The sequence below is a fragment of the Octopus bimaculoides genome, chromosome 18 (assembly GCF_001194135.2).
Source record: "Octopus bimaculoides isolate UCB-OBI-ISO-001 chromosome 18, ASM119413v2, whole genome shotgun sequence".
NCBI classification, from domain to species: Eukaryota; Metazoa; Mollusca; class Cephalopoda; order Octopoda; family Octopodidae; genus Octopus; species Octopus bimaculoides.
The window spans coordinates 31,356,111-31,368,457 of NC_068998.1; the positions used below are offsets into that span (position 1 = coordinate 31,356,111).

General features: G+C 40.6%; 1 protein-coding gene across 1 annotated transcript; it reads right to left on the reverse strand.

Annotated features, from left to right (window-relative positions):
• Positions 1 to 4,152: 4,152 nt before the first annotated feature.
• On the reverse strand, positions 4,153 to 4,653 carry LOC106882559 (uncharacterized protein K02A2.6-like). The gene has a single exon (XM_014933274.1). It carries the CDS (start codon positions 4,651 to 4,653, stop codon positions 4,153 to 4,155), a length of 501 nt encoding a protein of 166 aa, XP_014788760.1.
• Positions 4,654 to 12,347: the final 7,694 nt, after the last annotated feature.

A 12,347-nucleotide genomic window follows, 5' to 3' on the forward strand; every position in this document is an offset into this window, starting at 1 on the left:
ATATATATATATATATATATATATATACAGGAGGGAAAGTCGAAAATAATACGCACTTTCGCCATAACATCTTTATTATTGTCACACTACCTTCTGCGCATGCGTGCTTATAGTTGGTATTATCGTAATCCCGTGATCGACTTTTGAGCCTGATCATGCTATTTTTCTTTCTGGCTTTACAGTGTAAGCATAGCAGCTCCACTAGTAAAGTGCACCAAAGAAAAGCAAAGAGCAGTGATCTGATTTCTCTGGTCGGAAGGTGTGTTAGGTGCTGAAATTCATCGGAGGCTTTTAGCACAATACGGGAACACCCATCAACCTCTAACACTGACGAGAAGATTCAGCAAGCTCGAGAGATGGTAATGGTGAACTGGCGAGTTATCATCGATGAGGTAGCTTGTTCTCTGCAGATTAGTCATGGTTCTGTGTATGAAATCATCCACGATGAGCTCGGATTCCATTAAGTCTGCGCATGATGGGTGATAAGAGAGCTTTCTGTAGGGCACAAGCGCAAACGTCTTGAGATCTGCCAACATTTATTCAATCGCTAGAACAACGAGGGCGAGGAATTTTTGAACAGAATTGTCACAGGAGATAAAACGTGGGTCCATCATTATGAGTCAGAATCCAAAAGACAGAGTATGGAGTGGAAATATCCTGGCTCGCCAGCGATGAAGAAATTCAAGACTCAATCTTTCGCGGGAAAGATGATGCTAACCTTTTTTGGAAACACAAAAGGACCTATACTAGAAGACAACGTGGAAAAGGGGTGTACAATCAACAGTGCAAGATACAGTGCTTTGTTGGCCAACAAATTGAAGCCAGCAATTTGCACCAAATTCCGAAGCCTATTATCGAAGAAAGTGTTGTTGTTGCATGACAATGCACACCTACACACGGCCGTCTAGACCGTTGAAACCATTAACCAATTGGGTTTTGAGGTGCTGGAACAGCCTGCCTATAGCCCAGATCTCCCCCTTCCAACTATCATATTTTAGAAAGCTCAAAGATAGTTTACGAGGTCATCAATTTCCTATGGATGAAGATGTGAAGGAAGCCGTACATAAATGGTTGCACGACTAACCGAAAACCTTCTTGGAAAGAATACCCAAGCTTGTGGACCACTGGACCAAGTGCATCAAAAACGAAGGAGACTATAGAAAAATTACGTACTTGCTTATCTCCTGCTTTTATGTAAATACATTGGAAAAACAAGAGTGTATATAATTTTTGACTTACCCTCGTATATCTATATCCACACACACACACACACACACACACACACACACACACACACACACAAACACACACACACACACACACATATATATAATGTGTGTGTGTGTGTGAATTTGTGTTGCAAGATTCGATGTGAAGTTGTGTGTTCAAACAGATATTGTTGTATTTCGGGATTGTTATTTGTTATTTTTTTTTGCCAAATAAACATACGGACTATATATTCGTTTTTCACTCGTCTATTATTGTTCTTCTTCTAACTCATGTCCATTGTCTGGATTTTTTTCATCACACACCTCTGACGTCCTCAGCGACACTTTCCGTCTTCATGTATGCTCTTGCTCTGCTTATTCCATTCTGCTCTTCTATGATGTGTATCCTTATATGCACATGCTTGTGTGTGTACGTCATTGTTCTTAGTAGCACTATAACTATCCCCTCAGCGCTGTCCCCTATCCCGTTGCCGCTGGTGCTGCCCTTGAATCCGACTTTATGTACCGTTCTTGTAACTCACTGTGTTTGCCCACGCTGCTGCCATCGTGGTAGATGTTGTTGCCATTGTGGTTAGTCGTGTTGTTGATATTGTTGCGGCCGTCTGAAGTTACCGCATGTGTGTTTGTGCGTGTACATGGGTTTGCTCCTTATGTTGTTTGTATCATGTCCTTTATACATTTTTTTTAAATGTCTCTAATTCGTTGATATTTATCACAGGTATGTGCATATATGTCTATTGTATGTGTATTACGCCGTTTGTATGTCTTTTTTCTTCCTTTAGTGTGGTGTGGTGGTGGGTGTTATTGTTCCATTCGGGTTTTCTGTTGAGGCTCAGTCTATCTACTGCTATGTGTGTAGCCTCAGTGGTCTAAGTGTTGTGTCAGTTCTATGCGTTGAGAATACTTTGACCTCTATGCTATTGACTGAGCCTCTATGTTCTGCTAAAGTATGTTGGCAGAGCACTGACGAGCCTTTCTCTTCTTTGAGCTTCCCTATGATGCGTGCTGTCTCTCCATTGTAAGTAGTTTTCATGCTTCTGCACTGTCCCTCAGTCCATCATAAGCTATATTCCTAACCTTAGAGTTAACCTGTGGGTTCATCTTACATACAATACAATTGTTCTCTGCACATGGAGACCTATCGAAGGGATAAGTTCTACCCCAGTTGTTTCTGCTCCACTAGATCGGTAAGAGGTAGACCCTCTACTATAACTCATATAGTCAGGGAGACCCAAGAGAGGGATGGAATGGGTGAACCAGAACTATACGGACCCCTGAAAATGATGATCAGGTTACAAAGACGGTTGCACATGCGGTGGGTGCGAGTGCCAAGATCATACTCAAAGTTCACATATTTAAGTTTACCCAAGAGGAAGGTGCAGCCATCGGTGTCAGTATCGCTGGCGATGTGGCTAACCTATTTATGGTATGGTGGGATAGGAGACTCAAAGATAAATTATTAGAGAACTCCATAACCCTAACCGTGTACTCCCGCTATGTGGATGATATCAACATAGTAGCCAAAGCACCTGTACAAAACAATGTTGATGATCCAGAAGCTAACACCATGGAGAACATCCAGCAAATAGCTAACTCCATCTACCAGAGTATCAAAGTAATGATAGACTACCCTAACAAGCACCCCAACTATAGGCTACCAGTTTTAGACACGGAACTCTGGTTAGAAACCAAGAACAATACGGTCCAAATCCTTCACTCAAATTATGTCAAACCTATGACCTCTAAAATACCCTGTCCACAAGAACACAGCCATGGCGGACAATGCCAAGTTCAATATTCTTATAGCTGACTTAGTGAGAGTGATGAGGAATGTGTGACCCTCTGTATTTGGAAAACCACATACAACACTTCATCCACTGCCTGCAGTTCTCTGGCTACAGTCAAAAGGACAATATTAGAGTGCACAAACGAACTAGGGCTAAGCACAAAAGCATCATAGAGAGTGATGCAAAGGAGATCTGCCATTATACAGGAGTAAATCCTAGTACAGTACAGAAAGAACCAGAAAAAGATGTTATATATTCTTTTGGTTCGTGTTGGGACAATAACGCATTGAAGGCGTTATTATGTTTCTACATGTTTATTTACTTGGCATATTTACAAACTGCGTATGTATAGCGGAGTGATACACACTGTGCGCATCCGCTTTAGTCACAGTTCACACTGTTTACTTGATGCGCTTAACAAAATAGTATTAATAGTGGAGATGTATTCGTATATACATATACCTACGCATACACATGAACATCCCTCCTTCTTGAAAACGAATCTTTTGGCAATGAAAAAATAGAAGTAATCTCCCTTACACTAATGGATTGTCAGCGCAAGGGTGGCAATCCTGCAGCAGAAACCGTGAGATTATTCTGCCCACATACGTGGTTTTCTGCTTCCTAATCTAACATTAATAGTTATTATTTATATGTGCCCTCATCTGCTGTGGGTGTTGTGGTTCATGTTAGTGTTGTCACTGATGCTGTAGGTGTTGCGCATGTTAACCTCGATAGCTTTGGTGCTGGGCGGCTGTGGGCCCTGTTTCGTCTCAGCTGCCTACCAGATTCAGTTTCTATAATATATGATCTTGGAGTTTCGGCTCTACTGACGACTTGTGCTGGGATCCATGTTTTGGTTATAGGATCTTGAGTATGCACATGTTGTCCTCCAAGTATCTCAGGTAAGTACTGTGCATGTTTGTTGTAATATTTCTGTCCTTGTTCTTGAGTGTCTGCTAGCTTTGCCCTTGTCTCTTCTTGGTCAATAGGAGGTTGGATCTTAGTTGGCAGGGTAGTTTTGTATTTCCTACCATTCAGCATTTCTGCTGGGAATTCCATGTCAGCCCTCAGTGGTATCGCTTGTAGGGACAGAAGTGCCAGGTATGGGTCTTCCTTAGTTTCCCGGCATTTGACTAGTGTTCTCTTGTCTGCACCTGTCTTTCTATGAATCCATGACCTTTGGGGTAGTGTGGAGATGAGGTTGTAATGTTGAACCCGTACTCATTGGCTAGCTTTTTGAATTCCTGAAACGTGAACTGGGTTCCATTGTCACATATGATCTGCTCTGACACAAGTCCTCGAGCCACTGTAGTTATTGTTTTGGCTCTCAGGTCTTTCACTTTTCTCACAAATGGGAATTTGGAGTAGTAGCAGACCATTATCAAGTACCATTCTTGGTTCTCTGTGAACAGATCTACTCCAATAGCTTGCCATGGCCTTCTTGGGATGTCACTGGGTATCATTTCCTCCTTTTGTTGTGAGTTTCTGTACTTTTGACAGATGTGGCATGTAAAAACCATCCTTTCTATGTCTTTGTACACACCTACCCAATATACAGCTGACTTGGCTTGGAGTTTGCATTTTTCCATTCCCAGATGCCCTTGGTGGAACTTGTCAAGAATCTCTGTTTGCATTCATTTGGGTTTTATGTTAATAACAGGTCGGACACCAGTTTTTTTATGTTGGTTGTTTGTTACAACAGGTCGTTGAAATGTGAGATATACTATATCTTTATTTACAATGTTTTTCATTCGTAATTTATAACGAGTATTATTGTTTATTAATTAAAAGCTATAATGATAATCTCGTTACTTATAACTTAATTATAAGTATTTATCACTAAGCATAACTCTTAGTTTAGTTTAGGCTGCGTAAATGTTATGATGTATCATACCAAGATGCTGAACGTGTGTTCATTACGTGCATGTATGTTGAAGATATAGATTATATTTTTTTGACCGTTACACATTAAAAAAATACAGTTATATTAATATACAGAAATAAATTCAACAAGTTGAAAGAAACGAGAAGTAAAAGTAATTAAGTTTCTACATTAATTTATTATATACATTTTTTTACATTTATAGATATTCAGAAACAAATCATTTCGTCGTAGAGAATTTAATTATTAACTAGTTTCTCATTCTAACTAATAAGGTTTCACGACAATTCAATATTGTCGGATTTGAGTATTGAACATGGCATATATATTAGCCTATACTCAAAAGGGTGAGTGTCGTGGACTTGAGTGGCAACCAACGAACACTGGAGATTTTGCCGAAAATCAGGGTTTTTAAACTACTCATACGCGAATCATAGAATCGTAACCCCGTGAAAGATTTCTTCAACGAAGTTCATAATTCGTATATGGGCAGTAATTTTTAACCAATGAGAAATCAATAATTTCTCATGTTCGGGCAAACAAACTTACGTTCTCTCTCCGCCTCTTATGAGTTTGCTACATGGGTATGATTATTTGGGATCCAGCCATCAGGACTCCATTCTCTACTGATATGTTATTATGGATGGCCCAATATTCATGAATGAGGGGCTGCACATGATGTCTCTTCTCTGGCCACCCCTGAATCACCATCTGAGTAAGGAGCTGGTCCTTTCCTGGCTTGTACCTGATATTGTAGTCATACTTTTGGAGCCTCAACAGTAACCTTTGCAGTCTGGCTGGTGCTTTTGTGAGTTTTTTTCTGTCTATTTGTTCTAGAGGGTGATGGTCTGACTCAATATTGAAATGTCTGCCATACAGATATGTATGACACTTTTTTCACAACCATAGACTACTGCCAGGAGTTCTCTTTCAATGTTTGCCCACCTTGTCTCTGTGGGTGAGAGAATTTTCGAGGCATATGCAATAGGTTTACCTTCTTGTATCAATGCTGCACCAACTCCTCTCATAGAAGCATCAACTTGGAGTGTTACTGGTTTGCATCTGTCACAGTACTGCAGAGTTGTCTCCTTGCTGATGAGCTTTTTGATTGTGTTGAAATCTTGTGGGTGTGAAGCACACCAATCAGACTCTATGTCATCTTTCATTAGCTCCCGGAGGTTTGCAGGGTGATTGGCCAGCTTGGGTATGAAGGCTCCCATGTAGTGGATGAGTCCTAGGAAGCTTCTGAGTTCCTTCTTATCTTTGGGTTCTCTGATGTCACTGATGGTTTCCACTTGAGCAGGGTCTGGTTTCACTCCCTCTGCAGAGTATATCATTCCAAAGAACTTGCACTCTTTTGCTTTGATCACACATTTGTCTGCATTGAGTTTGATACCTGCTTTTTGGGTTTTCACCATAGTTTCATGTAGATTGTAATTATGCGTGATCTCATCCTTGCCATACTCTTGGATATCGTCCGCTATTCCAATTGCTCCTTTCAACCTTGGTAGGTCTAATCTACTTGGTGCTGGAAGACATCTTGGCTCACCTTCAATCCAAACGGTTGTCGGTTGAATCTGTATCTGCCAAATGATGTGTTGAAGGGAGTGAGCATGGATGATTTTTTGTCTATCTTTACATTCCAGTATCCATTACTGGCATCCAGTTTGCTGAATATCTTAGATCCAGCTAATGATGGTGTGATTTCTTCGAGTATTGGAATTGGATAGTAATCTCGTTTTAATGCCTTGTTCAGATCCCTGGGGTCAAGGCATATTTGTAGGATACCATTGGGTTTTTCTTTAATTACTATTGAATTCACCCAGTCAGTTGGTCGTGTCACTTTGGGGATTATTAATTTTTTTTTCCATACTGTCCAACTCTGCCTTCAGCTTCTCTCTTAATTCTAGCAGAACGTGGTGAGGTGGGTGAACAATTGGTTTGGCATTGGGGTTGACTGTTATATGGTATTGACATTTCTCAAAACACCCGACTGTATTGTCAAAACATTCTGGGTACATGCTCATCAGTTCATCTTTATTTGTGATTGGTGGTCAGTCTTTGATAGGCACATTTCTGTCAATTCTGCTCAGAGCTGCCTTCACTTCACTGTTGATTGCCACAATATTGAGCTTTTGACTGGTATTAAGTCCGAGAATGGCGGGTCCTTCTGTTCTTCTGATATAAAAAGAACACTTGATTTTTCTTCCTTTGTGTGTTCCTGTAATGGTTGTTTTGCCCAGTTGTGGAATCCTGGTACCTCCGTATGCAGTGAGGATTACATCACTTGGTGTGAGGATTCCTTCTTTGACTTTATCCTCTTGTATAATGTGTTCTGGGAACATCTTTTTGTAGAGGTTGACAGGCAAGGTATCACTCTGGGCTCCAGTGTCAATCTTTAGTTTTAAGTCAATGTTTATTCATTTCTTGCCTGACTTCTTTTGGATTTGTATTGTTGTGTATGCCTCATTTTTTTTTTTTTGGTTGTCATTTCCCATCTCATGTACATTTATTGTGCCGACTGCCAAGAATTCCTCCTCTGAGGTGTTTTATTCCTGTTGTTGGGCATGTATATCTCTTTGTCTTCTCTTTCTACTCCTCTTTGAAAATTGGGGCTTGTATTCGTGAGATTCTGTTAGTCTACACATTTTTTTCCAGTGGTTGGGCTTTCCACATGCTTTGCAGTGTGTACCGAATACAGGACATTTCCTCCAGTCATTGAACTCATGTTCTGTACCACAGTACTGGCATGTTCTCTGTTTGTGGGTATGTTTCATCCCATGTCTAGATACAATATCTACACTGCTGCCTATTGTATTTGTTTGTAAAGTAAGTGAGGCCATTTGTTTGGTAGTGGCTTCAAATACTCTTGCAGTGTCTACTGCTTCTATCAACTGGAGAGTGTCCTTATCTATGAGGGATTTCTGGACTTCTTTATGAGCATACCCCCATATAACTTGATCAACAATCCTTTCGTCCTTGTTTTTGAATCTGCATTTCTCGGCAACAATCTTTAGTCTGGACAGGAAGTTGTCAATCGTTTCTTGTGGGTCTTGTTTAAGGCCCTGGAATTCGTACTTATGAATTCTATGGTTTGGTCTGGACTCTATCCGATTCTGACATGTCCTAACTATTGAATAGTTCTCTCCCGTCCATAAAAGGATGTAGCTTACCTTTTCATTGGCAGTTGTACCTTTCAGGAAGCTTTTGAAAGCCAATTGACTTTTCTGTTTGAATTTCTTGAACGTGTAAGAAAACAAACACTTCCACGATATCATCGGCGTCCCAGTTCATGGTCGGATGTAGATTCATCTGTACGGCGACAGGGGTCGCCATTTGGGATCCTCGTGTGCGTCCGAAGACGAAGCGATATTCAGTTTGTTAAATTCAGGCTTGTTGAGTTCCTGTTTTATTGTAATGGCATGGTTTTCGTTTAAATATTTATCGCTGCCACCATGTTATATATTCTTTTGGTTCGTGTTGGGACAATAAAGAACTCATTGAAGGCGTTATTATGTTTCTACGTGTTCATCTACTTGGCATTGTAGACGACCGTGCGAACCAAAGGAGAAATGGTGGCGAATGGAAACAGGCTCCTTTTAACGCGTCGCACGGTCGACACAAAATATATGATATGTTATAATACTATAACATAAGAGAACTAAGAAATTTGCCAGCAAGGAAAAGATAGGGAGTCAACCGATAAAGATGTATAACAGTAAGGTTTATTAGAGCATTAAACTGTATGTATGTGTGTGAGTGTGAATGCGACATAATAAAACACAATGTAAGACAGGCCGTCATGTAAACAAAGAGTGTGTATACAAATATATGTATGTGAATGCAAGAGATACAGAGCATAGAAAAGAGTCAGTAACACGGATAAGAAAATACCAGTTCTCAGTTAAGGTACACAGTAGTTAAAAAGTCTGTATATAAGAGGTTGAAGCGTTGAGGCAGAGCTAAGTCATTTGTCGTGCAGTTGAGGCTTCTATGCCGGGCCGGGCTACTTGATACAGATGGTTTCTCGCCGGTGTCGAATTCTGGCTGTTATTTCGTGGTAAAACAATTCACACAAACAGGGTTGAGAAGCTGCGGTTGCTGTTGGTAGCGTGTGTACGTAGAGAAGTCGTGCTGACGTTGGGGACGAAGCTTATAGTAAACAGTTGGACGATGGTGTTGATGTCGTCGCTGGAAACTGGCTGGTTGGTGTTACGTGTGGTCAACGACCAGATCTTAGAAGATCTGAAGCCGCGACAAAGTGGCGCGTATAAAACAGGCTATTTATAGGTACAAGGAGGCTCCAGAAACATCATAAAAACACTCTCTCACGTGACCTTATTAGATGGCCACGATTGGTCGGTTTGCACCCTGGCGCGAACAGGACTGGAGACAAATGCCGCGCAAATAAAAGTCAGTCAGGTGATGACACAGCAGGGGGCCAAGGCGGGAAAGAGATGTTACCTGCTACGTTCGCATTTGTAAATAAATAACCGTGAGAGAGGTTTGTTTCACTACAGCATATTTACAAACTGTATATGTATAGCGGAGTGATACACATTGTGCGTATCCGCTTTATTCACAGTTCATACTGCTTAGTAGATGCGCTTAACAAAATAGTACTAATGGTGGGGATGTATTCATATATCCTTTTACCTACGCATACACATAAATATGAACATATAACAAAAGATAGATAAGGCCAACTCATGGTACGACAACAAAAAATACCAGTGTCATGTTCATTGTCGGCGAACTACCGTACCTTTTTGGAAAAACATTAGATAAGGCCAATTTATGGATTAAAGTGGTAGAAAGGCCTGGTGTGGTGCCAGTCACGTAGCCAGCCAGTTGTAACTGGGGGGCGGGATATCTTGATAGCTGGGCGTGCTGAACAGAACTCTCAAAACAGTACTGTTTATAAAATTTGATTACATCTTTCAAGAAAATTCACAACACAAAATAATAAAATCAGGTTACATTTATTTAATACAACTGCAACGTACGGCAACGCAGTACAAAAATTAAGAAAATCGTCCTTGTCTATACTTGATTTGTGTTTACTAAGGGAAGCAAGTATCACGAAGTTTGATTTTCGTTGGTGCAAAGACAAAAATCGTCGAAAGGGTGTCATAATTCGAGTTAGCGTCGAAACCGATGACTCACGTGTCACTGTGTTAGATCCAAATGTTAATGCTGCACCATATTATAGATAAACATTTGGAAAAGCAACCTGTACGATACGTAAAGGTTAAAAAATATCAAACAGTGTCATCACATTTTGTTTGGAAATGAATGTTTTAGCCACAGTAAGTTCAGATAACAAGGCTGATTTATCGCAATTAAATAAGAGTCTTTCTCTAATGTATATTGGAATAATTTCATAAAAAGACCACAAGGCTGCGTTTCATCTTCCGAATAAAGATCCTCAAAAACTTCATTTTCGTTTCTTCGGAAAGGCAATTCGTTGCTCAGTTGTTCATTTTGCAAAATTGGAGACACGGATGTTGTGGATAAATGCTGTTGGCGTTCCCTCCATGTTACCATAGTTTGGATATGGGCTGCAGAGTTTGCGTGCTTATTTAAACCTTAGCTTTTTTCTTTTACCTGATGCCAGTTAGAATATCCATCTTTAATAAAGCAAGTATCCGCTTGAGCAGAAGTGTTAAAGTGCCGACAAGCAAAACAAAAGGCTTTCTTTGAAAGAGAATACTGTAACTGTGGACGGCCGGTATACCAGCTTGAGAGAAGTCACATTTCTGATTCCCATAAATCTTTTATATCAAACTTTCCTAGAACTGGCTGCATTGGTTGGTAGTCGACCTGTCTTAGATCATTCAATGAGGGTATCAAAGACTCTGCAAAATCTTCTTTGAGCTACGAAACTTCGTTTGCAATTCTTTTCTGTTTAGCATTAGATAAATAAGATTGGAAATTCAGCAATGATTGTTTCAGTTCTCTTTTTCGGTAGCGATTCATTATGTATCGACACTCCGTAGGACACTGGCCTTAAAGGTATACTTCGTTGCGTGATCTTACACTAATGTCAGTTGAATAAAAGCGATCTAACCAACACTTTATACTGAATTATACAATGAGCCGCAAAAGAAACGCGATTTTTTTTAATGTCATTTTTATATGGTAAATTCTGAAAATTTATTTCGGGGATGTAAGTGTAAATATTCCAAGATATACTGGTTTATGGTTGAGACGCAAATTGCAGGTAACCTTTCAACTTTCCCTAAAACGAGACACCGAAACGCAGTTGCTTTGAATGCCGTGAGTGGCAGTCGCAAACAATTCTCATGAAAATTGAAATGCACGTGCATCTCGTGTAGGTTATGGGTATAAAAATCAACTTGAACCGCGTTCCTGGCATTTGCAATTTCTCCTTTTGGGGATGAGGACGTAGCTACTTAAGGTTGGTAGACTTCGTAGCTTCTTGTTTTATGTATGTTTGAACAATTTGTTTCTTCCGCGCGAGTGGGACTGTTGTCGTTGTTCCCTCTTACCTGAGGAGGAGCGGGAAGTGTGTGATTGAAAAATGAACAATGACGAAATTAGCTCTTCCGACATGGATCCGTCGGAGGATGAGCTAGTGAAGTACGTAAATAGTATGGGGAAGAATTGAGGAAGAGAGAAGCAAATGAAAAGAAGAGTTTTGCAGATGTAACCGAAATAAAAAGGAAAGACTTAAAAGTCGAAATGCAGGAGTTGAAAAAGTATGGAAATATGTTGCTAAGGGAGAGGCATGAAATAAGATTGAAGTGGCTCAGAACGTAGAAAAAAAAACACAAAAATAAAACAGTGATATTTAAAACGTTCATCAAAAAGGAAAAATCCATTAACGTAGCAGAGAGGAAAGAAACTGAGAAGTGTTTGGAACCCATCTGGTCGGATATAATATACCTGGCCAGGGGTGCCAAATTTTCCACCGTGGAGGTGCTTTTCCACAGAGGAGAAGGCCAGGCAACACTCCTACCCTCTTACCTTTGTAGACGTGCCTACAGAGTCAGGGTGGAGGAGATACCACAAGAGGTGGATGTTGCCTGGTTGATAGCGGCGATAGTGTTTGGCATGGAGGAGAAAGTAACAATCCTCCAGGCCGTGAGAGTACCGGCGAAAAACTGGATGGAGCAAAGCCTGGAAATGGTTATCCAGGCTGCCCCAGATATCCTGAATAATATTGTGAACACCATTATGGTAGGAGAAAGAAAGTTTAGGGTAATGGTGGAGGCCGAGGTGTTTCAAGTGTTGCCAAATTGGTCACATAATAGCCGAATGCCCTCCTCCTCCTTCAAAAAGCAACTCCGGTGGAGAACGCACCTTCACTCATCGTGACATCAAAGATGGAAGAAGATTGTAGCAAGGAACCGGGTGAATAGGTGGAAACAACAGAGAAATGGACGGAGGCGACCAAAAAGAGAAACAGGAAGAAAAGGAGAA